Source organism: Ceratotherium simum, chromosome 4 (assembly GCF_057802395.1).
Source record: "Ceratotherium simum simum isolate JZ-2026a chromosome 4, ASM5780239v1, whole genome shotgun sequence".
NCBI classification, from domain to species: Eukaryota; Metazoa; Chordata; class Mammalia; order Perissodactyla; family Rhinocerotidae; genus Ceratotherium; species Ceratotherium simum.
Genome location: NC_141903.1, coordinates 53,658,884 through 53,685,835, shown reverse-complemented (window position 1 = coordinate 53,685,835; position 26,952 = coordinate 53,658,884). Strand labels below are relative to the sequence as shown.

Below are 26,952 nucleotides of genomic sequence, written 5' to 3'. Positions count from 1 at the left end.
CAGATATATTAAAATTCATGTGCAAAACCTACTGATATTATCTTCTTTTAAATGGGAACTTAAAGAGACTATACAAAGTATCTGAAAATAAATAATAGGCACTTTTTTTCCAACTCCAGTTTCAGAGAATACAATACAGTTCTTCCTGTAATGGCTTTCTTGCTGGTCTCTCTGCTTCCGCACTTACTCCCTGTGTTCTGTATACAACATGCAGAGTTGCTCTTTTCTGAAGCATCATTCAAGTTGTCACTTCCCTGCTTAAAACTTTCAGATTTCCCAATACAACTTTAAAAAAGCAAGTCGTTAACATAGCCTCTAAGGCCCTATGTGATTTAACCTTGCTGGCCTCTACAGCCTCATCTCCCTTCATTCCACACCTGATTCTCTTTGCTCTGGTTACAGTGCCCTTCTTTCTGTCACTTGAACACGTCAAGCTTATTGTCATGTCAGAGCCTTCCTTGCTTTCTGCTTGACATGCTCTTTTCCTGTTTTACCATTCAAATCTCAGCTCAAATTCCCAGAGATTTCTCTATTTCCTATTATCCTATTTTATCATTTCTAGCTTTTATCAGTTTTAAAATTATATATACATTATTTAGTTGTCCTTTTATACCCTGTGTAATGTAAACTCTTTGAGAGGTTACATTATGCCTACCTTATACACTATCTCTAACTAGAATGGTGTTTAACATATTAGTAGGTGCTCAGAAAATATTCCTTTATACCCCAAAGCATTATAATACAGAAATTTACCTTTGGCATTCCTCTTTGGCCTAAACTTTCTTCCTGTCTAAATCTTAGAAGGACGTTTTTTTAGTTGGGGTCATTGTGGTTTGTAAACATAAGTATTCAGACTGCCCCACTCCATCTTCAAGAAAAGGATACCAGTATAACAAGGTGGTTCTTTTTTATATGGATCTTTTTTTTTTGGTTTGGAATTTTTTTGTTTTTTGGGTTTTTTTGTTTTTTATTTGGTTTATTGCGGTAACATTACTTTATAACATTGTAAAAATTTCAGGTGTACGTCATTATACTTCTATTTCTGCATGGATTACATTATGTTCCCATGTTCACCACCTAAATGCGAATTACAATCCATCACCGCACACATGTGCCTAATTATCCCTTTCACCCTCCTCCCTCCTCCCTTCCCCTCTGGTAACCACCAATCCAATCTCTGTCTCTATGTGTTTGTTTGTTGTTATTATCTACTACTTAATGAGTGAGATCATACGGTATTTGACCTTCTGCCTCTGACTTATTTCACTTTGCATAATACCCTCAATGTCCATCCATGTTATATATATTGATCTTCTAAAATAATTGATGACTTGTTTTCCTTATAATGTTCTACATATGCTTTCAGAAACTTTTTTAAGCCTGTGTTTGTGTATGTTTTTACTCATAGTTTTCCTTTGATACTTTAGTCAGAAAAAAAAAAAAGATAAAAGAAAGAACAGGAATCTTTAGGCATTTTTTTAAGAGGAACATGAGATTTAAACATGAAGTTTACTAAACAAAGGTAACATTCAGCATATTTTCATTTTTTTGTGGAGAATTGATAAAATATTTTCTTAATCCTATTTTATTGAATTATGAATACTAACAAAAAAAGAATACTTCTGACCAACTTCTGCTATTTTGGAATATAATAACTACAACCATATATATCTCTTAGTGTTTCCATCCCTCACCGGTTCTGCTGGCCTAATCCTTTCCCTCCCTACCAAATCCCCACTCTATTCACAATTTTAGGCTAATTGAACAATGTAAAATCCAAGAGAACAATGACAAAACAAATCTACATGAGACTGATGCTACACACTTAGGATAACATATAACTGAAGTTATGGTGCTATATAAATAGGAAATGTTCTATAAATGAGAATTATCCCTTTAATTTCATGTATTTATTTTACTCCTATTTGACAGGCTACTTAAATCATTCAAAGTATGATTTAAAAATGGGTAAATAAACAGTTCCAAACTATCAATTAAAAATTTATACAATTTTCTGTTTACCTCTTTTTTTTCCCCTCACATGCTTCTGCCTGTCTTTTTAACCTTATACTATTCAGGATTATTCCAATAAGTTTAATGGGATCAGAAAAGAATTGGCAAGAAAGGAGGTAAGACTAAACTCTCGGGGCCAGCCCGGTGGCGCCAGCGGTTAAGTGCACACACTCTGCTGCGGCGGCCGGGGGTTCGATGGTTCAGATCCTGGGTGCGCACCGACGCACCAATTGTTAAGCCATGCTGTGGCAGTGTCCCATATAAAGTGGAGGAAGATGGGCATGGATGTTAGCCCAGGACCAGTCTTCCTCAGCAAAAAGAGGAGGATTGGCAGATGTTAGCTCAGGGCTGATCTTCCTCACAAAAAAAAAAAAAAAGACTAAATTCTCGAGGTGAGTTTGTTTTTAGATCCTAGTCAATGAAGCAGAAAATGTATGTACACTTAAATGCCAGAGAGCTGAGTTAAATTTAATTTCTGTTACCATGTTTAGAATTTTTAGCACCCATGATGGTAGTTGGGGAATCACATAAAAATAAATAAATAAATGTTATTGAAATTTCCTGTCACAATTTAGATTTTTAATAATTACTTTTTATTATAACTATAAAGGAACAATTTTTCTTTCTTAACAGATGATTAAGAAAGCCATCAATAATGTCAGAAGAATGACTTCTCATCCAACTCTTCCTTACTGTAAGTTGACAATAATTAGCCATTATTCTAAAGAATTTAAAGGAAGCTTTCAGTTTCAATTGAAAAATAGTCAATATTTATTTTACTTTTTTTGGAGAGAATGTTTGCTAGCAAATAAAATCTTCATTTCAAAATTGGGTAAAAATGGAAGAAGAAATTTTCCTGAATTAATAGAGAAAGCTAACTTAATGCAGTAAATTTTTAGCATTTTGATTGCCTATTTGTAAGTTAGCACATTTTATTTTTGAACATTTATGAACTCTTTACACAATGTTAAATTGTAGTTGATAATTGTTGTTTTAATAGCGGGATCACTCCCATCTTTTATTACATAGACCAGAAGCACATGTTGGTCGTTTATTGTCTCATCATAATCAGTTTGTATTTTATTAATATCTTGTCAGTTTGTCTTTTATCAAACACACTACTAGTGTAAGAAATGATTATTAGTAAGTTCTTACATTCTAAGGCAGGATATATTTATTTTCAGTTAATCTGCCTAGGAATCTCAAAAGTGTTTCTTCCTTTAACAAACAACTTAATTAATGGGGAATTTATTGGAAGTAGTGAAGCAGAGAAAAATTAATAGAGACAACTTTAAAATTAACTGGTGGGTTGGAATCAATATTCATATTGGCATTTGAGTGTTCCAAGTTTTTTTTTTTTTTTTTTGTGAGGAAGATCAGCCCTGAGCTAACATCTGATGCCATTCCTCCTCTTTTTTGCTGAGGAAGATTGGCCCTGGGCTAACTTCTGTGCCCATCTTCCCTCTACTTTATATGGGACTCCGCCACAGCATGGCTTGATAAGCGGTGTGTTGGTGCCCACCCGAGATCCAAACCTGCGAACCCTAGGCCACCGCAGCGGAGTATGCGCACTTAACCGCTGCACCACTGTGCTGGCCCCCCAAGTTTTTTTTCAATATGATTTTTAAGTTGTGCCGTTCATCAAGTTGCCATACCACACGATAACAAAAATAGTGCGTGTTTATTAAGAGGTAGTCATGTCCTTCCAATTTAATAATATGTAAAAATTTTTGCCACCTTTTTTAATGATAGTTATTCTGAAAAAATGCAATTGACAGAACCAGTGTTTTTTGCTACTTATCGTAAGTGCTGTAAGCATCTGTTATCAAAGTTGTATACCAATGTCCAACAAAAGGGTTCAAGAGAACCATATATTTAAAATGATGAGAGTAACTTCATTACTTATACTAGAGATATAAAATAATATTAGAAAATAATCTGTTTTCACTACATTGAATTTATTCAGTATATTTGCTATCCACAAGTCTAATGTGAAGTGAGAACTAAAAAACAGTCATGAAGCATGCAAAGTAAGGAGTCAAATGTGTTTTATATACAAAGCTTAAATAATACTACTCTCATAGCAAGAAACATTTAGTATTGCTTAAAATCTATCCTTACTCTATGCAGTAGGGTTTGGAACTGTCCTGAAATACTGAAGGAACCTCATTTTTTCTTAGCCCCGTACCACGTATCCTGACAGATGGCTACTTATGGGGAATATTCTCTACCTCAAGCCCATAAATTGAAATAAAGAGCGCCTGGCTTCAAAAGCGATTAATGGATTTATTTTCAGAGTTATTATGTAACATCAGATCACTTCTGTCTTGGGATAAGTACTTTCTCTGTTCAGAGAACTACTGTAATTGGTAGATAAGAGACTTGAAAAATTAAAAGCTAATTAAATTAATCAGTGGATTTTTTTTTTCAGTATATCTTTTCATGAACAAGTCCTACAGATAGTAATTTAGTTCAACAATAAGCACTTTTTATGTAGTGGAAATGTTAAGAGACAGGATTTTTAAAAATTTTATTCTGAATTTCAGATACCTGAAAACAATTCCTTTCTTCCTTTGGAGTAGATCCAAAGATTTTTTTTAAAAAATCTTAGTTACTATAAACCACTACTTTCTGACTTCTGCTCCAAGGAAATTTTTAGAAGTTGGGCTAATGGGTTGGATTAAAATAGAAATGAAAGTCTTAAAAGGAAAGCCTTATTTTTTTAAAAAAAAATAATGAACAGATTAAGATTTTTAGGGTTGCATTTAAAACATCTATATGATGTAACACTCTTCAATTACTAATGAGGGGTATTTGCTCAGATAACCTGGTTATAGGAACCTTTATTTTGTTTTTTAAAATCTTAGTTTACAAAGGCTTTAGGAGAGTATTTCATTTTACATGTCCGCTACTAATAATTAGAGATTTTTTTTCCAAATAAATTAAATACAACCATAAATGGTATTAGAAAAATTTGAGTGATTTTTAAATGCAACTAGCCCGATTTATTTTTTTGATTAAGTTAAGCAAGACTGTGAGGAGAAAGCGGAAATGGTTAACATCTCTGGGCTCAAGAAGTTCTACTCACGCCCCCATCCTAGCCCAATGTTAAAACAATTCAAAGCAATTGAAGTTCATTTACTTTAAATACTTGGTAAGGAATGAGGGAAACTTGCCTATTATGACTAGCAGTGTACTAGACGCTTTATATACATTAATATAATTTCTCGTGTCCACTATACCACATTAATACTGACAATTATACTCAAATAAGTTTTCTAGTATCACAAGATTAGTAAATGGTGAAGTGAATTAGTAATTATTTAGCTTGTTCATATTCCTCAGTGAGGCAGATAGTATATTTTTGAGATGTCAAGTCAATCAGAATAACTATTAGAATTGATTTTTTTCTTTAGCATAACATTCAAGACCTTCTACAGTCTTTTCTTTTTTCAGAGAAAAATGTATAAATTTAAACATTAATAGTATGACTGATAAGAATTGGCTCTTCAGTAATCCCAAGAATTTGTTAAGTGGTTTAAGTTATTTATTAAAGGCTATTAAAACATCATTGGGATAATTTCAAAAGGAAATAAAATTTATAGAGATCTGATTTAATTTCTTCTGTTGATTTGTGTGAAGATATGTTCTCAGTCAAATGAAAGTACATCACATAACTTTTTAAGATTAAGAGTATTTAAGTGAAATTTTATACAAAGGTAAATTCATTTAATTTGACTATGATTCATTTCTTAGGTGTTTCTTTCATAAAGATTTTCACATTGGATTAAAAAATAGATTTTCCAAAGATTTCTGAAATAAATTTGCAATTTTTGCCCTCTTATAATGCAGATCTGACAGGAGCTCAAGATGGAAGTGTCAGAATGTTCGAATGGGGCCATTCTCAACAAATAACCTGCTTTCGGTCTGGTGGCAATTCAAGAGTTACAAGAATGAGATTTAACTATCAGGGAAATAAGGTAGTATATAAAAATGTAAATGGGAAAATGGTTTCATTATGTTAGAGGTTTATAAATATTACTAGTTTGGGTTTTTGAAGAAAAAGCTCAGTGAGATAGTGGTCAAGTATTAATCTATGTGAATTCTTTTTTAAAAATTCTTCTCAAAGAACACTTAAATTTATTTGGTTCTTCCTCGAAAGAAGTTATCTATGTGTTCATTAAAATTCATGTAAATGATGCGTAAGGACCAAATGATTATACGACCACCTTATATTACACATTTTTTATTAAATACTTCTGCTTTCTTTATCCTCTGGAACCTACTCAAAGTATGGTCAAGTACCAAGTAGCAAGTAACATCTGCAGATTATTGACTCCACTGCAGATCTGCTGAATCATCATCTGCATTTTAACCAGATAACTCCTGTGATTTGTATACACATTAAAATTTGAAAAGCACTGCTCTAGAACAGAGCATCAACAAACTAAGCCTAGCCACCTGTTTTGTAAATAAAGTTTTATTGGAAGACAGCTACACCATTCATTATTTGTTTTCTATGATTACTTTTCCACTGCAACAGCAGAGTTTAGGAGAACCAAGACTTGATAGCTGACAAGCCTAAAATATTTACTATATGGCCTCTTAAGATGAAGTTTGCCAACCCTGCTCTAGAACATCCTATATTGTCTTTACTTCCCCTCTCTGCCCCTAGTATCTCAGTAGCACTTTAAACAACCCTTAAAAGGGAAATCAGCCTGCTCTTTGTCTTCAGGGCGATGCTTCACTAAAAACACTCTCTCACAGGCCCTAGCTGATGGTACATCTTGCCTTTCCTTTTCCCTCAACTGCCAAACCTTCAACCCTCCTCCTATGTTACTTGTATCGTGGTGTGCTGCAACCTTTTTGTGTACCACGTTTATCACATGGCGCTATTACCATTTCACAAAAGTTGATAATTTTTTCATGTAATTGTGAAGCAAAATTTTGAGAGCATATAATTGCTTAATACCAGTTAGCAACATTCTTTGCTCCTTAATGGGAAATTAAGGGGATTTAATCTAGAAGCCTTTAGAATTCTGTAGTTTCAGTTGTATAACCTATCAATATCCTTTATGTCCTCATGCTTTTCCACTTTGGTTGTCAGTATTATATTGCTCTTAAACTAATCTCTGTACCTCAACCCTTATCATGTATCCTTCATGTTGCCAACAAAGTTATATAACAAATAACATAGTTATATCACTACACTATAGATGAGATCATATTATTATTCTTTCCAAGAACCCTTCAGAGCTCCTCATTGTATCTAGAATCCCAAATTCTTCAGCATGGCATTCAAGACCTTCTACAATCTGAATTATTTTACAGATTTAACACTCATATAATCTTCCACATAGGCTGTTTTAAGGTACAACACACTGTTCTTCATTGCCTGCCCAAGTATCTTCGACAGGCGTCAACTTACGTTCATTCACTTTACCCACGATGGAGCCAAATAGCACAACACCTAAGCATTCTGTCTCCCTTCATAGGGAAGCCTACTAGGGTAAATGAAACAGATGACCCATACTTTATCACAGTAATGCTGATCAATTTGTCAATTACAAATAGAAATGAGCTGCCAAAAGTCATTGAACACTGCAGAAAAACTAAGAGCCTAAAAGGGGCATTAAACAGAATAAATGACCCCTGAGGAACAATTCCTCAGATTCAGGAAGATATTACATTCTAAAACAAGAATAGGCTGCTATGAAACAAAAACAATAGAAGAACAAGAAGGAATTCTTTGAAATTAAAAACATGTGATTCCCCAAAATTGGGTTAGTAGGGGAACTACTCATTACAAGGGCTGAACAGCAGAATGGAAATAATTGAAAATCCAAGTTTTTGATTGGTAAGTACAAATTAGGAAATTATGGAATGATGAAAATGAAGAAATAAATTGAGACTATAAGCAGGAAAATTCATAGAAGACGTTTAGAAGATATTTCAGAAGAAGAAAAAAAAATGATGGAAGAGAAACATTATATTCAAAGGAATCATAAAATAAAAATTTCCCCAAAGCAAAGAAAAAAATAGAATTTTAGAAAAGGAAGGGCCTACTGAGTGCTAGGCAGAATTATTGAGAAACAGCCCAGGCCTAGACATATCCTGATTACTTTATTTTTGTTTTTTTAATTCAAAGATAAAGGGCTTCCAGGAAGGAGTAGGAGTAAAAATCATTACTTATAACCTCCCCACCTCCCTCCAAAATTAATGGCATTAGCCTACTCAAAAATAGAGGTTACAAATAGATAGTAGAACAATATTCACAGAATTCTGATGGAAAAAGAATGGAAAGTATGAGTTAATGTCTATCCAAACTATCATTCGAATTTGATGGCAAAATAAACACATTTTTAAGTATGCAGAGACTTAACACGTTCCGTCTACCCTCTCTGAAGAACATACCTAGATCTACTCCAGAAAACAGGATAAATCACAAAAAAGGATACACCCTGGAAAAATATCTGTAACAAATGCAGTAAAAAAAAAAAATGGGTTAATATTCCTAATAGCCCTATCAATCTAATTTTTTAAAAGACAATAGAGAAGTAGACAAAGGATTTGAACAGTGTCTTTATTAAAAAAAAAGCTATTCATGGCCAATAACTCGCACTAATAATTGAAGAAATGCACATTAAAATGATCCTTTTTTCTGTAAATCGACAAATATTTAAAATTTTAGCAGTATGTAATGTTGACTAAAGTGTAAGAAAAATGGGTGTGTAAATTGATGTTACCACTTAGGATTTAATTTTGGCTTCACCTACCAATTTTAAATGATGTCCTTTGACAAAACTTTCCCATTTCTGGATATCTATCCTACATAATTACTCAAAAGTATATGTACAAGAATGTTCAAAGCAACACTGTTTATAATAGGGAAAATTGGAAACAGTATATGAGAAAAGTTTTTAAGAGTTATAATACAACTATACAGTGTAATACTACACAGAACAAGAATGAGGTAGATTTATATGTACTGATGTGGAAAGATGGCTAATAATAAATCAAAAATGTAATTGTGGAACTGTATATTTATTATGATCCTATTTTTTTTTTAATCCTGTATGTGTGAATGTTTGAATACCCATAGAACAGATCTGAAAGGGAACACATCAAATTGTTAATAATTGTTAGATCTGGAGATAGGAGAGGGCAGGAGTCTAAAGTAGACATTTTGTATCCTTTTTGTAGTTGTTAGTGCTGTCAAGTCAATTCCAACTCCTAGCGATCCTATGTACATCAGAGTGGAACCTGCCCAGTCTTTTTGTGCCATCCTCTTGCCATCCGGTGCTATATCAGACAGTGCTTCTCTGCTGTTCATAGGGTTTTCATGGCCAATTTTTTCGGAAGTAAGTGGCCAGGTCCTTCTTCCTAGTCTCCCTTAGTCTGGAAGCTCCGCTGAAACCTGTCCACCAATGGGTGACCATGCTGGTATTTGAAATAGCATAGCTTTCAGTATCACAGCAACATACAGCTGCCACAGTATGACAACCGACAGACGGGTGGTATGGTTCCCTGACTGGGAAAGGAACCGGGGCCGCAGTGGTGAGAACGACAAATTTTAGCCACTAGACCACCAGGGCTGGCTTATACTTTATATAACTATGCATTATTTTTATAATCTAAAGAAAAAAATTGTTAGCAGTCTTAGTCATCCTTCAAGATCTGTATCATATACTCCCTTACTGTATTATTTTGACATCTTCCTGAATTGCCCTGCGTTTTCATAGTGGAATTCTTTTACTGTGATGATCTTTGTTTTGTTTTTCTTTATACTGTTGTTTACATGTTTTCTTTATTGTATATTTCTGGAAGTCCTTATTTTGTCTTTTTCAGAATGAAGAGTTTTCTGTCTTACATATGCTAAAACTTTGTCACAGAGCTTAATATGTAAATCCAGTATCCTATTCTTGGAATACTTAGAATATACAAACTGTGCTGTTGGTTAGTATAATAAAATGAGTGTCTGATGTTTGTTTCCTTTATGTCCACCCTGGAAGTTTTTTAAGCAATAGCTAAATGTTTTTCTGGACTAGATCCATGCATAGGTGAAATGAAAAGTCAAACAATTTATCAATCAAATGTTTAAGAGTCAAAATATGGGATTCACAGTGAGGGTAAGGGTAAATATGTTCCTTTGCGTTTGTATTAAACACTTTCAAATATTTTTTTCTCTAAGTTTGGAATAGTTGATGCTGATGGATATTTAAGTTTGTATCAAACAAACTGGAAATGTTGTCCAGTTACTGGAAGCATGCCTAAGGCATACCTGGTAAGCCAAGAATTCCTACCTTTAAAATTTTTTGAATTTTTATTTTTAAAAAACTATGAATATATATTTGAGGCAAGAAATATTAAAGCCAAAAAATAAATTCTATCTTAGCCTATGTATTCAATCACTTTACTATAAGCTCCTGTCTTTATGTTATATGAAAATTTCTCTGTGAGGTATAAAAACCCTTAGTCTCTGGTAACTTGGAAAATTGACCTGTACGGAACCAACATGGTACCTCCAGAGACACATGCAACCTGTGGGTTACTTAAGGCCTTTTCTAGCCTCACTTAGCTGCAGTGGGTATTATACCTAAAAAGAATTATCAACAGACCAGTGCACCTAGTTATTTTTTTTGCAGCGATTATCCCTTATGAACAAACAAAGTAGAAAGGTTATCTTATAGCTGGTACTATTATTTTCTTGCCCATTTCTTTAAAAAAAAATTGATTTATTTCTATTCAGGACTGGACAGGCTTAATGAACCTTCTGCAGCTTCATAGAACACTGAATTTATATTAAATACATGCTTTAGTGAAACCCTTTATAGGACTAAGCACTACCTATCAAGAAAAAATTAAGAATTTGGATTAATGAGGCTGGCCCCATGGGATAGTGGTTAAGTTTGGCACACTCTGCTTCAGCTGCCCAGGTTTGTAGGTTGGATCCCGGAGACCTACACCACTAATCAGCCATGCGGTGGCAGTGACCCACATACAAAATAGAGGAGGAATGGCACAGATGTTAGCTCAGGGCTAATCTTCCTCAAGCAAAAAAAAAAAAAAAAACAGGAGGATTGGCAACAGATGTTAGCTCAGGGTGAATCTTCCTCAAGCAAAAAAAAAAAAAGAATATGGATTAAGATTCTGGTAATGCACCCAAGGTTAAAAACTGGAATACAGTACGGATCTAAGTGAGGGTACCTTGAAGAATATTTATTTTTCCTTATATTTTCATTAAGCCAAAAGATTTAAATATACAAGTTTATGTTCCCCAATGGACTGCCATTTTTTTTTTTTAACTTCTAAAAAGATAAATTAGATTTAAAATGTACATCATTGGCTTTTGGTGATTGAAGTAGATTTTGTTTGTTTTAAGGACATATCATCTAGCTCAGCTCCAGTGCTGGTCAGGGGGAATGGGGAAGTGACTCAAAGGAAAATTCTTTCATGTGATGATTTTGACACACTTAAAAAATTCTTTTTTTATTGAAGAGAAATATCTGAACGAATGTAACTCGGAAGCCTTTATAGTTGGCTAAACCTCTCGTAATATTTTAAGTTATTGTTTGATGGAATTTTGAGAAACATTGTAAATTTTCTAATTTTGTTGACTATTTATAATATGTTTTTATTCACATATTTAAAAATTATTTAAAAATTGAAATATTTCTGAAAATAATTTAGTCTGAGATCATCTAAAATACTAGTTTCTGTCTTCTAAGACAAAAATTTTCAAAATATTCTCAGGGAAGTATTTGGAGTTTAACCCCCTGTTGTTTCCCTTTGGACTTTGAACAAAAGCAAAGGACCTCGTAAAGGGTCATGTCATAAGCAGCTTATTTAAATGGTACAGGAAAAGTGTGTGTGTGTGAAAGAGAAGGAGAGGGAAAAAAATCTGGCAAAATGTTAAAAATTGGTGAATCTGGATAAAGGGTATATGAAAGTTCTCTGTATTACTCTTGCAACTTTTCTAAAGTTTGGGGGAAAAAAGACACAAAATGTTTCAGTAAGCCACAAATTACATGATCACTTTTTGATTAATGCATCTAATCTGATTATAAAATTGTTAGTGATGGCAATAACATTTGTTATTTATAACTATTCCAGACTTGGCAGTGTCATAACAAAACAGCCAATGATTTTGTCTTCGTTAGTTCTTCCTCTCTGATAGCTACAGCTGGTCTTTCAACTGACAATAGGTAAGAGATTATAACTGAAATTGAAGTGTATGAACTTTATTTTTTAATTGCTTTATGTCCTTATGCCTCAAGAATGTTTTCATAATTATGCCTTGAAATGTTTTTGTTATAAAGACTTGTTTCTTAGAGCATTTTTAGTATTCTAATTGTAAAGGTAAGGAAATTCTGGTGCTATTAAAAACAAAATTTCTTCTGTATTTTTAATATTCTAATCTTAAGACTTTAGGAGAAAAGGATTTGATTGTTGGTGGAATTAGTTTTTCTCCATATTATTCCCTATGTGTTAAGAATGCTTGAGGCAAAAAAAAAGAACTATTATTTATTGGCCATGCTATTTAGTTAATCCTCACCATGGCTTTATTAGGTAGATATTAGCACTGTTTCACAATAAGAAAACAAGAAACTCAGAAAGACTTATTAGTTGTACAATAGCTGGTAAGTGGCGGCCCATCCCTGTTCCCAAGAAAAGCTTAAATATGCAAGATAATGTCTCTTCCTGCCTCCATCTTCACCCCTCCACTTTCACATACCCATCATACAACTGAATTCTGAGATCAAGGCCTACTGCAGTTGCTGAGCTTTTATAAATTTATCTGTGAGGCTAACTTGGCACTAGAAATGGGACTGTAGCAATATGGAGTCTTCAGCCATCTTTCATAGAAATTTGTACATATATTGATGCCTCCTTTGCAAGTCATAGAAAGGAGTAAAAGCTGCTCCCATTCATAGGAGAAGTAAGTTTTCTTTGTGCTCAAGGAAATTCAGTGTATCCTACTATTTGTGTATGTCAGTCCAACTGTTAGATTAGAGAATCAATGAATACAAAAAGTAGTTTCCATATTCAGGCTTCATATAGTATTATTTGTAAATACATGTCAATCTAAAGTTATTCATTTCGTAAGCTAGTAGTTTTTTGAACTTTGTGTAAAAATTAATCATACATAAATATATTGGTTACTTATATCTGGTGCTTTTGTAAATTTAAGAGCCTTCTGTGAGAGCAAGGCTCAAATGTTATGTAACTATATGAGACATACTTACTTTTTATTCTCTTGTTAACTTTTTGTGTCACTCAAGAAGTAATCTTTTTTTTCAGAAACATATGTTTATGGGATACTCTTGTAGCACCTGCCAATAGTTTAGTCCATGGTAAGTTTTGAAAGCATTTTATAAATTTTTGAAAGCATTTATAAATTTAAAAATTTATAAAATTCAAGAAATTTATAAACTAAAAATGATTTTTAAATGGATTTATTTTTAATGACATATTTATTAGCCTGTGAGGTTTATTTTGCCCATAGTGGCAGAGTTTGAAAGCAGAAAAAAAAATGCCATATACCTAATTAACTCTTCACTATACCTTGATGAGGGACAGTAGAATAGATAATATAAAAATCATTTGTCTTTACTTGGTATCTGATACCACATGTCATCATTGTGAACATCAGTTATTGCGTAGTATTTTGTCCCCTCTCATCACTTTTATTCAAGATTTTACTGGAAGTCCCTAACTAATGTAATAAGACAAGAAAAGGAAATAAAAGGTATACAGATTGGAAGGGAAGAAATAAAACTGTCTGTATTCACAGATGACATGATTGTCTGTGTAGAAAATCCCAGAGAATCTACAAAAAAAAAAAAGCCTCCTGGAATTAATGTGTGAGTATAGTGAAGTCACAGGATACCAGGTCAATATATTAAAGTCAGTTGCTTTCCTGTATGCCAGCAATGAAAAATTGGAATTTGAAATTTAAAAAACATTACTATTATAATAGCACCCAAATTAATGAAGCACTGAGGCATAAATCTAACAAAGTATGTATAGCATCTGGTGGGGAAAACTACAGAAAAGATAAAAGAAATCAAAGATGGAGAGATACTCCACATCCGCAGATTGAAAGACTCGATATTGTTAAGATGTAAGTTCCTCCCAACTTTATAGATTCAATGCAGTCCTAATCAAAATCCCAGCAAGCTATTTTGTAGACATCAACAAACTGGTGCTAAGGTTTATAGAGAGAGGTAACAGAATACTGAATACTGAAGAAAACCAAATGTGGAGGACTGACACTACCTGATTTCAGGACTTACTATAAAGCTACAGTAATCAAGACATTGTGGTATTGGCTTAAGAAGAGACATAGATCATGGAATAGAATAATGCCCAGTAATAGACCCACACATATATAGTAGACTAATCGTTAATAAAGGCCCAAAGACAAGTCAATGGAGACAGACAGTCTTTTCAACAAATAGTACTATAACAGTTGGATGTTGATATGTAGAAGGATACAAACCTCACCCCTTTCACAAAAAGTAACTCAAAATGAATTATAGACCTACATGTAAAATACAAACCTTCTAGAAGGGAGTATTGGAGAATATCTAGGTGACCTTGGTTTTGGTGATGAATTTTTAGATACAACACCAAAAGCACAATCCATGAAAAAAATGATATATTCAAGACTTTTAAAAATTACCCCTTTCTCAATATCTGGATGGCAAATAAGCATATGAAAAGGTGCTCAACATCAGTAGTCATCAGGGAAATGCAAACTAACTTCACTGTAAGATACTACTCTATACACTGAAGTGGCCAAAATTAAAGATTTTAGAATACCAAGCGTTGGTGAGAATGTGGAGAAACTGGAACCCTCATGATTTTCTGGTGGAAGTATAAAATGGTACAACTCTTTTGGAACACTGTTTGGCAGTTTCTAATACAGTTAAATATGCATCTAGCATGACCCAGCAGTATATATTCTTATGTATATACCCAAGAGAAATGAAAACACATGTGCACAGAAAGACTTGTATAGGAATGTCCTTAGCAGCTTTATTTTCTAATAGCCCAAAACTGGAAACAACACAAATGTCCCACAGGAAACTGTGGCATATTTAGATAATAGAATATTATTCAGCAATAAAAAAGCATGACCTACTGATACATAGGACAACATGGATTAACCTCTAAAACATTATGTTGAAGGAAAAGAAGGCAGGCACAAAAGAGTATATACTGTAAAATTCTATTCATGTGAAGTTCAAGAACAGGCAAAACTAATCAGATAGAGATCAGAATAGTGATTGCCTTTGTGGGAGAGGAGGATTGACTACAAAGAGGCATGAGGGGGCCCGGCCCCATGGCTTAGCGGTTAAGCGCTCCGCTACTGGCGGCCCGGGTTCAGATCCCGGGCGTGCACTGACGCACCGCTTCTCCGGCCATGCTGAGGCCATGTCCTACATACAGGAACTAGAAGGATGTGCAACTATGACATACAACTGTCTACTGGGGCTTTGGAGAAAAAAAGGAGGAGGATTGGCAGTGGATGTTAGCTCAGAGCCGGTCTTCCTCAGCAAAAAGAGGAGGATTAGCATGGATGTTAGCTCAGGGCTGATCTTCCTCACAAAAAACAAAAAAAAAACCAAAGAGGCATGAGGGAACTTTCTGGGATGATGAAAACATTCTATGTCTTGATCTGAGTGATGGTTACAAAGATGTGTACATTTCTCAGAGGTCATCAAGGGTGTACACTTAAAATTTCTGCATTTTACTCTAACTTATATTTCAAGTGCTGGTAAAATTCAAAAAACCTATCTTTATAATTAGTTTTATTTATATCCTTATAATAATAATAACTAAATTTTATTGAATACTTAGTATATACCAGATATTGTACATGCTTTGAATATATTTAATAATTTAATCCTCACACAAACCTATTAGGTGGATAGTATTATCTCCTCTTTTGCAAATGATAAAGCTTAGACTTAGGTTAAATAATTCACCTAAGGTATACATTGAAACTCGGGCCAAAACTGGGATTTCACCCGTGGCAGTCTAACTCCTGAATCTTCGTTCTTCATCATTATGCCATTATTGTCTTTGAGCTATATACAGAGTTTTTTCCCCTAAGATCTGTTAGGCTAGACTTTTTTTTTTCCAAAGAAAAAATATAAATTGTATTTTCATATTTCTGATATTTATATTGCTGTGTCTTCAAGTTCACTATTTTTTTTTTTGCAATGTTTAATTTGCTCTTAATCCTATCTAGTATATTTTTCATTTGAACATTATAGTTTTTAATCTCTAGAGTTTTGATTTGGGTCTTGTTTTGTATCTTTCCTGTCTCTACTTAGCATGCTTAGTCTTTCATCCAGCTTCTTGAACATATGGAATACGGCTATAATAACTTTTAATTTCCTTATCTACTAATTCTATCATTTATGTCATTTCTGGGTTAGTTTCAATTGATGGATTTTCTTCTCCTTATAGGTTGTATTTTTCTGCTTCTTTACATGCCTGGTAATTTATGAGATGCCAGGCATTGTGAATTTTACCTGATTAGGTACTGATTATTTTTGTATTCTATAAATATTTTCGAACTTTGTTCTGGGACTAAGTTACTTGGAAACAGATTTTGGCTGAGTTATTTGGAAACAGTTAGATTTGGGGGGGCCTTTGTTAAATAGAACCCAAGCAGCATTTGATATAGGGCTAATTTTGCCCTACTACTGAAGCAAAACCTTGCGGAGTACTCTCCTTAATACCTTGTAAATTATGAGGTTTTCCACTCTGGCTGGTGGGAACAGAAACCCAGATCAACTTGGGTTCCCCTTCCTCATGCCCTGGCCAGAAGGCACTCTACAGGCAGGAAGCTGGGGCATTGTATGGCTCACCCAATTTGTTTCTCGTCTCTCAGAAATCATTCTTCTTCATTACCTGATGTTCAATGTCTCAAACCGTTGTTTGCTATATATCGTTTGGTTTAATTGTTTCAGGCAGGAGGGTAAATCAAATCTATCATTCCAACTCGGCCAAAAGCAAGAAATCTGTTTCTTATACTATTAAATGGTTTTTACTTTTAACTTTCAGCTTTTACTTGTCATGATAGTGGAGCCACTGTTTTAGCATATGCTCCAAAACATCAGCTACTAATATCAGGTGGCAGAAAAGGCTTTACATGTGTATTTGACCTTCGGCAACGACAACAAAGGCAGCTCTTCCAGAGCCATGATTCTCCTGTTAAAGCCATTGCTATTGATCCAACTGAAGAGTACTTTGTTACAGGATCTGCTGAAGGCAACATAAAGGTAAATACAGTAATGCCACAGTATCTACAAAATGAAAAGAAATCTTCCAAAACCTTAGGTCTTTAATCGTATTCATGACACCAGTCTATTTACATAATAGAAACATTAACTCCTTTGTAGTCAACAATGTTAATTGCTATTTAATGTCTTTTAATGAATGAAATAATATTTAACTTGAAAATTGTCTATTTTACAATTGTTTTTCAAATATGCTTAATGCATGCAAAAGAACTGGATTTAAACATATTTCAGACATTAGTATTAGTCTTGACTGCATGTTCAGAGATACTGAATTCAATTTCAGGTGCTGTGAAATATACTATTTTCCTTTATCCCAAGTTTCTCCTTGTTTTTTCATATATAGCATTAGCATCCAACCACTCAGGCCTGATTCAGGAATTCTGAGTGTACCTGGATAAGCCCTGCCTGTAACAGTCCTTCTCAAAGTCCACTGTGTTTAAAACTTAGAGGTTGTTTAATTAAATGTTAAGCAGCTTTATTTATTTATTTATTTATTTATTCATTCATTTAGCTCAGATTGGCCCTGAGCTAACATCTGTTGTCAGTCTTCCTCTTTTTGCTTGAGGAAGATTGTCGCTGAGCTAACATCTGTGCCAATCTTCCTCTATTTTTTGTATGTGGGATGCCACCACAGCATGGCTTCATGAGTGGTGTGTAGCTCTTTGCCCAGGATCTGAACCTGCGAACCCTGGGCCGCCAGAGCAGAGCGTATGAACTTAACTGCTATGCCACCCGGCTGGCCCCTTAAGCAGCTTTTTTTAAACGTTAAGCAGCTTATTAAAAATGTACCCCACCCCAGAAATACTGTTGCTAGATCCTACCCCAGAAATACTCAGTTGGTAAGTCCAAGGCTCAGGAATGTGCATTTTTATAACACATACGTAGTGATTTTGAGAGAGTCCTCTGGCCACACTTGTATCTCCAGGAATAAGTCAGTTTAGACTAGCCCTAAATTATTCTAATGGTCAGCACCCCCCTGGAGGAGTCTAGTTTCTTATTGTTAGTGCTGTCAAGTCAATGCCAACTCCTAGTGAGCAGCAGAGTAGAACACTGCCCAGTCTTTTGATGCTATCCTCTCACCTTCTGGTGCTATATCAGTGCTCCACTGCTGTTCATAGGGTTTTCATAGCCACTTTTTTTCGGAAGTGAGTGGCCAGGTTTTTCTTCCTAGTTTCTCTAGTCTGAAAGCTCCACTGAAACCTGTCCACCATGGGTGACCCTGCTGCTGGTATTTGAAATACCGGTGGCGTAGCTTTCAGCATCACAGCAAGACGCAGCTGCCACAGTGTGACAACTGACACGTGGATGTGGTTCTCTGACCGAGAAAGGAACCTAGGCCTCTGTGGTGAGAGCACTGAATCTTAACCACTAGACCACCAGGGCTGACTAGTTTCTTCGAATCCATTAAGTGCTAGTGAGACTATTTAATGCAAATAAGTTAGACTACTTTGTGAGAACCAACATATTGTTTTCATAATTCTCATCCAGAAAAAATTAACTAGAAGTGTAGAATTTTGAAAAGGCTTTTCTTAAAATTAAATATATACACCAACTTCCATACAAAATTATTTTCCTTCAATTTGAGGCTAGTTTCTTATTTGAACTGCCCTCAGTTTGGAATAAGTTGTACTATGTCTTAGATTGGTTCTTTAGATTAGTTTGTTCTCTGATTCTGAGGTTTATTATTTAATCAAGTAAAAAAAGATTTGAAACTATACCATGTAGTATTCAGAAGTCACAATTTAACACTCATGTCTAGAGTAGTATGAATTAATAAAATTCTTAGGGAAAAAGAAAGAAAGATTTAAAAAAATATGATCTCAAAAAATCAGGCAGTAATTTGGTTTCCTTAAACTTAAAATAGATGTTCTGAAAGCATTTAGATCCTTCACTTAAGTGAAGATGCTTATAAATTACTTGTGGAACAGACATTTATTTTGGTAAGGGCTGAAAATAGAAAATCTTAGTAAATTACGTATACTGAAGCTGTAATAATTCACTTTATCTTGCAGTTGGAACATAGTTTTGCCCAGTCTGAGGGCCTCTAGGTGTCTGGTACTTTCCTCTTGCCAGTGGTTCTGATCCCCTACTGGATATTCTGTATTATAGAGAACGGATTACCCCACTGTACAAGTACACAGCGAAAGCTTTCTGAGAGAGAGGAAATTTTGATTGTAGTCCCTATAATATTATAAGTTTCTGTGGCATTGTATACTTAACCTCCTTGTACCTGAGTTTTCTCATTTCCAATGCAGGGTTTAAAATACCTTCCTCTCTCACTGGACAGATTTTCAAGAATGTAATAATATCAAAGCGATTTGGAAAATTGCAACACCCTGTACAGAATCAAGATGTTATGACCTTAGGCCTACACACGTTTTTCTACATCTTTGTTTCAGAAATTCCTTATTTGTACAGGAAGACAGGCCTAAACCTTTCATTAGGATTTTTAAGGTAATCATCAACTCCAATTTTTATTTTGTTCTTAATATCTTTCAGATTTGGAGTCTCTCTACCTTTAATCTTCTCCACACTTTTATCAATGAACATGCTCGGCAATCCATTTTCAGAAATATCGGAACCGGAGTGATGCAAATTGAGACAGGGCCAGCAAATCACATTTTTTCATGTGGAGCTGATGGAACAATGAAAATGAGAATACTGCCGGATCAGTTTAGTCCATTAAATGAAGTGTTGAAAAATGATGTGAAATTTATGCTATAACATTTTAACAATAAGATATATAATTTATTACCTATTCCATGGAGGTGGCCAACACATATAATATACAATGATCACTCTCTATGCCACAAATAAGCTAATGCTTTTTTGTTTTCATATTTATTTTATGGAGCTTTGCCCTTGATGCACTGATGCCTTAAAAATTAACAAGGTCATTCAGAATTAGACTGTATTACCTAAAGTAGAAAGTATAAGTAATGCTGTAATAATACATATTTATAGTATGTTATATTGCATATGTCATAGTGTTAAAGTAGTTTTGTTTTCTTATTGTTGATAAATTCTTCTGCAGATATCTCTGTATGAATTTCTTTCACCCTTTATGTAAAGGCAGTTGCACGTTAGTCGTCAGTTCACCACACCTCACTTTTTCAAACTTATATATCGCAAACTCTTTTTCTCTTAATTAATTATAGATTGTTATTTGGATAAGAATCAAAAAAATAATGAACATCTCCATTAAAACTGTCATTGGGACTTCAGTGATAAATGAGCCAAATGGCTCATTATGTAAAGTTTTCATCAGTTTCCCCTCTGGAGTCCAAGTGTGTGTATGTATATGTGTGTGGTTGTGTGTATATTCGTAATATATCTTACACATCTTATTTGAACTTAATTTCTGTATATATAAGAGAAAATGATGTATTTTCATGTGTTTTTGTGCCATAACGACTACTGCCACCAGAATAACTACTTTTTTTGCAACTGTTTATTTCCATGTTTTCTTTTTTTTTAATTTTTGAATTCCCATCCTAATTTTCAAATACATTTCAGGAAGACTTGCAAGATTATTATTTTAAAGATTACATTGAGTCGAATAAGTCTTAGCAGGCAATAATGATTCTGTGTTGGCATATATGACACAAAAGTTAAGTTTATAAATTTGTGAAAGGATTTTTGAGCACCAAACATTTTACTTAAATTTTATTTTATTTTATTTCTTATTTTTTAGGTGCTTTTAGTCTCAAAGTTCTGAAAACCTTATAGCAGTGCTTTTAGAAACAAATGTGAAAACAGTCAAATTAAATAGATAGCATTTACAAATGTAAAATACCTGCCAGATCTACCATTAATAGAAAATAAACTAAACCCTATATTTTATTATTTTTTGCCAAAATATATTATTTTATTACAAAATATGACCAAAATATTAAAAATGCACAATGCTTTTAACTTAAACGTGCTAACCCTATTTCTGTCTGTTTTGTGCTATACCTTTTCTGATTCAGAATTATAGAAAACTTGATAAATACTTGATTTTAACCAAGGAGACTGGAGGCAGATGGGACTAAGTGTTTAAGGGACAATTACATACTATTTAGCTTAAATATATTTTGTTAATAGGAACTGTAGGAACATTTTTATGTAACAAAGTATGGACAGCTATTATCTTGAAATTAAAGAGTCAAATAAAGCAAAGAAATGAAGGGCTGGTAAAATGAATTTTGTAATATCCTCAGGATACTTTTATCTTAAAAGTATATTGTTAAAGATTTTGTAAATTGTATTCATAATTTTAAATGTGTTGAGCAAGTTACAGTGAGAACACTGCAACTGTCATTATTTAGAGAGTGTATGTGCACATAACCTGTACCTATAAGTTGTGCAATAACAATATGTGACCATTTTGCCATGGAAAAATCTGTGACAGCATTGCAAACAATACTATTGTTTAATGTAGTTAAGCTTAAATTATTTTTCATTAATTTCTTCACAAATCAAGATTCAAAAGGCTTTAAACACTTTCAGTGAGATAGAAAATTTATTATGCTTATTAGAAAAAGGGCATTGTGGATGAACAATTAAGCATTTTAATTGAGGATTTAAATGAATTATAAATTATGTAAGCCCATATGTATTTACATCTAGAGTCATAATATTTTAAATAAACAATCATGCAGTGATTTTTTTTTTTAGCATGCTGTTGTTTTAAGTAATATCTATGCCACTTTAGTTGACTTAAAGTATATGTGATATTTTAAAATGGAGAATTTCTGTATTTGTATTTGGTTAATGTAGGAGGGATTAGATAATTTTCCCAAATATCCTGTTTTTCCTTTCTACAGTCTTTTTAACTTAATAGGTAAGCATTATTTGAAAAAAGAGAATAAAAATAGTCAGAATGTATATGTAAGTATAAAATGATGTACATACATGTAAAATTTCATCCACATTAATGGAGTGGATACATCAAAATACATTTTTTAAATTGTGCATTTTCTGAGAATGTGGCTTTGTAATGACAGAACATTGCAAGTCTCATTTTCTGAAATTTAGCATTTTCTTTTTTTCTTATGTAGAATCATGGAACAGTAAACTTCATCCTCCTTTCTTGCACTCTGTCTTGCCCAAATTCATTTCTTCTCTTTCTTGATTACTTTTTTAAAAAACATTGCAGAAATTCCTCACACTGGTCTCAACTGTTGGAACACATTACAAAGATACCCACTTAAGGAAAATTTTTATACAACCTTGGAGTGGTGATGATCTTTTTAATAGGGTTGGAAACCTAGACAGACATATTTTACTAAACAAAAAATTTAAATGTCATATGGCAGGAGACCAGAGTCAAAGTTAAAAGAATAGGTAGACTAGAAGAAATATTCATTAGTAATAGGAAAAGTATTAATGTCCCTATATACAAAGATAACTTTAATATGATAAATTATTGGAGAAATCAGCAAACAATTCACAGAACAGGACATTTAAGAAGTCAGCAAGCATAAAGTATGTTCATCCTCACTAATGGTTAAGGGAATGTTTAAAAAAAAACAAAAAAACCAGCAACAGTGTGATACCACTTTTCATCTATCAGATTAGTATAAATTAAAAACAGTGATATCATCAGTTTTGGTGAAGATGCAAGGAAATGGGCCCACCAAATCATTGCTGGCAGAACTGAACTGCTACAAAGTTACACATATTAAGATCAAATACACATACTTTGAGCAATCTTACTTTTGAGAAATTATCCTATAAATATAAAAACACATGTCTAAAAATATATGTACACAGATGTTTATTGAAACATCTATTGGAGCAAAAAAACTGGAAATCTAAGTGTTGATTAGCAGGTAAATTGTTGAATAAATGGTGGTACATCCATACAATAGAGTATTCTCTCAGCACCAAAAGAATGTTAGATTTGTATCTGCTGATCTGAAAAGAGGTTGGTGAAAAAAACTGCAAAGTAAAAGGTGTAATATCCCATATTGTTTCAGGTTTTTTTAGTCCTCTGTATATGTAGAGACAGAAATATGTATGGAAAAATACACACCGAACAAAACTTGAGCATGGGAGAAGGGAAGAAGAAGGTAATATTTTTCCAAACTCCTTTAAATCCCAGTCAGTAATGTGATACACACACGTTGTGTATGTGTGAAAAAAAGCTGTATTTTTAAACCAAATAGGACTTAATGACTCTGAGAGCTGCTCTGTTGAGTGAAGTGGTCTTGTGTCAGGAATACTCCTCTTTGAATTGTTTGGGTGCTTGACATTATTTAAGTAGAAATGTTAAAATGTTACCCTTTGGAGTACTTGGAAAAAGTTGATTATAGATTACTTAAATGTACCTATCAGTCTTTTAGAAATGTGTGTAGCATTTACACAAATTTTTCAAAGCTAGTTTCAAAGCAAAGTTTTTGAGTTTTTTGTGACTTTTTTTTCCCTTCTGCTTGCTTGGTTGTCTTTTGTATGTATGTGGCCTATAACTCAGGGAGCTAATGCAGAGTTCGAGTATCACATTGTTTCCCAAGGCTTCTTGGAACAAGAAAAATTTCTTATATTCTCCCACTGCAAATATAGATGGGTGATAGAAACAATTGGTGTGACAACCCACTTCTTTCCACAGTGGAAATGCTTTACTCATGTACAGTTGATTGTGTACTCAATGTATAGGTATGACCTATGTAACAGAGCTTAAGCAATTCAGTATATCAGCCTGGGATTTGTGATAAATAAGTTTTTAAATCTGTATTCCTCACACATGCAAAACACTCCCCCAAACTCCAGTATTTTCATCCTGCTGTTGAGCCCCAGAATCTAATCATCTAAATCAGGTCCAGGTATGTATGTGGCTCCTTGAATGAGGTTCCTTAAGTATAATACTTCTCAGTCTAAAGACCTATGAACTAGTGAGACAAGTTATGTGCTTCCCATGCATCAAACAGACTGTGATAAGACAGCTATCTCCCATTCTAAAAGGGGGGAAATAAGAATCACCTAGTAGTCCCTGGTCCATGGAGATTCTGAAATTTTGCTGGGCACATGTCACCAGTTCCTTGAGTATTACTGTTCAGTATAATTGAGAATTACTGGAAGTAATTCACAGCTCTTGGCTCCATCCTCTGGGTTTTTTTCTACCTTTAAGTCCTCCTTCCTTTTCCATAAAAGTGGTCCATGTTTTTCACTGAGAGGTGTCCTTGGCCTGTTGGCCAGAGAAGTTTGAGAGTTCAAAGCCTTCTTTACATTTTGTACTATTCCTGTCCCTTATAGTTCAATCTAGTAAAATTGCTTTTAAAAACTTTGTGGGTTTCTTATATATTAAAGTATAATCCATTCATTAGACAAAAGCCACACCCGTGTTTTTTCCTGAGACAGGCTCTTTTCCATCTTGGGCCAGCTGTGAGGTTGCTGTGGTACATACCACCTTAAGATTCTTAGAAATTCTAGTATCACAAAAAAGGTCTACTTGGCACACCCTTAAATCTTTCTGAGATTTTAACAAAAGGACTTAGAACCACAATCTTGGCTATGTCTTTACTCTGAGACTATCAGTAATCCACCACAAAAATGAATAAATTTTTTAAAAATCCATGAGGCCATTGTTACGTAAAGGGAGAGAAACAGACTCATGTGCATATACACACACACAGAGAGAACTCATACCTGGAAGTAACTAGCACACCAACTTTTTACTCTTAAGATTGGTAATTAGAAGGAAAGAAGTGAGGCTATTGAAGGAAAACAGCATGGGAGTCAGAACTCACTGGGTGAGGGTGCTATCCTTGGAGTATTCCAGGACTAAGGTGGGAGCCTTTCTTGTTTAACATCAAGTAAAGCATTGCCAACTTGGACCGGTATTTCATAGATGAAAGTACACAAGAGAACTCTATCAATGGAACCAGGAATTTAGGACATGTTTAGAGAAAAAGCCTTTCAGAGTAGAATTGTGCAGCCAAAGACAAAAGAAAACTAGCCTTTGTAGTAATTAGGATACAACACTCTCAAGTGAGATTTTTTTTTTTTTTTTGGTATGTTGCATAGAAGTTTTGTGGGTTTTTTGTGAGGAAGATGGGCCCTGAGCTAACATCCGTTGCCAATCTTCCTCTTTTTGCCAAGGAAGATTAGCCCTGAGCTAACATCTGTGCCCATCTTCTTCTATTTTGTATATGGGATGCCGCCACAGCATGGCTTGATGAGTGGTGCATAAGTCTGCACCCAGGATCTGAAGCTGCAAACCCCGGGCCACCAAAATGGAGCACGTGAACTTAACCACTATGTCCCTGGGCTGTCCCCCTCAAGTGAGATTTGAGATGGTCAAAAAGGAGAAAATAGTTCAGGTGAGGAATAAACCACGTAGACAAAGAATCCAGTGGTGCAATCACAGAAAAGTAAGAGTTCTAGCTAGGGGCAGCACTATAATTTCTATAAAAGAATGGCTTAAAGGGTGAACATCTGGAACCACAGAGAACTTGGTTTCACGGGGAGGGTGGCTGATCCAGTTGGCTAATGTGGAGGAAGTCACCGTTTGATGCAGGCAATAGTTCTAAGCAAGCTTTCTTAGGAAGAGGTGTGTTTTTGTGACTGTGTGTCATGGGAGGTAAGTAATTCTGCATAAAGAGTAAAAAGTACTCTTATGATGATGGTATAATCACTAGTGATGTGTAATAGCTGTGAGTGGGAGTTGAGGTCTATGGAAGTAATAGGAAAAGATCATGGATCCCAAAATCTTTTTTTTTTTAAAGATTTTATTTATTTTATTTTTCCCCCCAAAGCCCCAGTGGATAGTTGTGTGTCGTAGCTGCACATCCTTCTAGTTGCTGTATGTGGGACTCGGCCTCAGGATGAACGGAGAAGTGGTGCCTCGATGCGCACCCGGGATCCGAACCCGGGCCACCAGCATCGCAGCGCGCGCACTTAACCACCAAGCCACAGGGCCGGCCCGGATCCCAAAATCTTGATTTTTTTTTTTTCTATCTCTGAGCTGCTAGTTTGCATGATATTGAATCTGTACCTTGACTTTTAATAGGAAAAAACATCTATACTCTTTACCTTGCTCATATGGTTAATTTAAGGACAAGATTACATGTTATGATAATGCTCCAAAAAGAAATAGGACTGGAAAGAGTGTTGAAGCAGTGAACAATCAGATAATGATTTTGGAGGATGGTGAAGTTATAGCCATGTTTTGAATCAGACATGTTCATTGATCACTCCCATGAAAATGTAGTTAAAGCACAAAGTTGAAGCACATTTTCTACTCTGTTGGATGCAACCTCCTTTGTGAAATCTTCCCCTTTCCCCCAGGGAATGTGAGTCACTTCCACTTTCCTCCCAGAGTATTTGTGCATATATTTTTATTGCACATATCACAGTGCCATGTATTTATTTCCTTACACTCAAAAAGAGGAGGCTGGCACTGAGTAAGCAGAGTCTTGAAGAAGAGTACAAGAGAAAACTGGGTCAGAAGATTTTAAAACTTTACAATTTTAAAGTTAATTCCTATACCTTCAGCTGGGCAGAAGCAAAAATAGAAGGTATGCACAGAGGTATTTTTGGCATGCAGCTGGAGTTACAGCTATCTCTACTTCATGTGATTCATTGGGTTTTGGGGGTTTTGTTTTTTTAGTTTTTTGGTCTCAGAGGATCCATTAAT

General features: G+C 34.3%; 1 protein-coding gene across 6 annotated transcripts in view; it reads left to right on the top strand.

Annotated features, from left to right (window-relative positions):
• DMXL1 (Dmx like 1) overlaps positions 1–21,991 on the top strand; it is a 131,823-nt gene extending 109,832 nt beyond the window's left edge. For 4 of the 6 annotated variants that reach the window (XM_014796571.2, XM_004420282.3, XM_087429904.1 and 1 more), the window contains 7 exons: positions 2,647–2,707; positions 5,866–5,993; positions 10,205–10,297; positions 12,127–12,218; positions 13,315–13,367; positions 17,095–17,312; positions 19,833–21,991. In XM_014796571.2, coding sequence (XP_014652057.2) covers positions 2,647–2,707; positions 5,866–5,993; positions 10,205–10,297; positions 12,127–12,218; positions 13,315–13,367; positions 17,095–17,312; positions 19,833–20,057 — 870 coding nt within the window. In that variant the 3' untranslated portion in view covers positions 20,058–21,991. Of the gene's footprint in view, positions 1–2,646; positions 2,708–5,865; positions 5,994–10,204; positions 10,298–12,126; positions 12,219–13,314; positions 13,368–17,094; positions 17,313–19,832 lie in introns of those variants that run through there. The other 2 variants (XM_087429905.1, XM_087429906.1) reach the window with 2 other exon arrangements.
• The last annotated feature ends 4,961 nt before the right edge of the window (positions 21,992–26,952 follow it).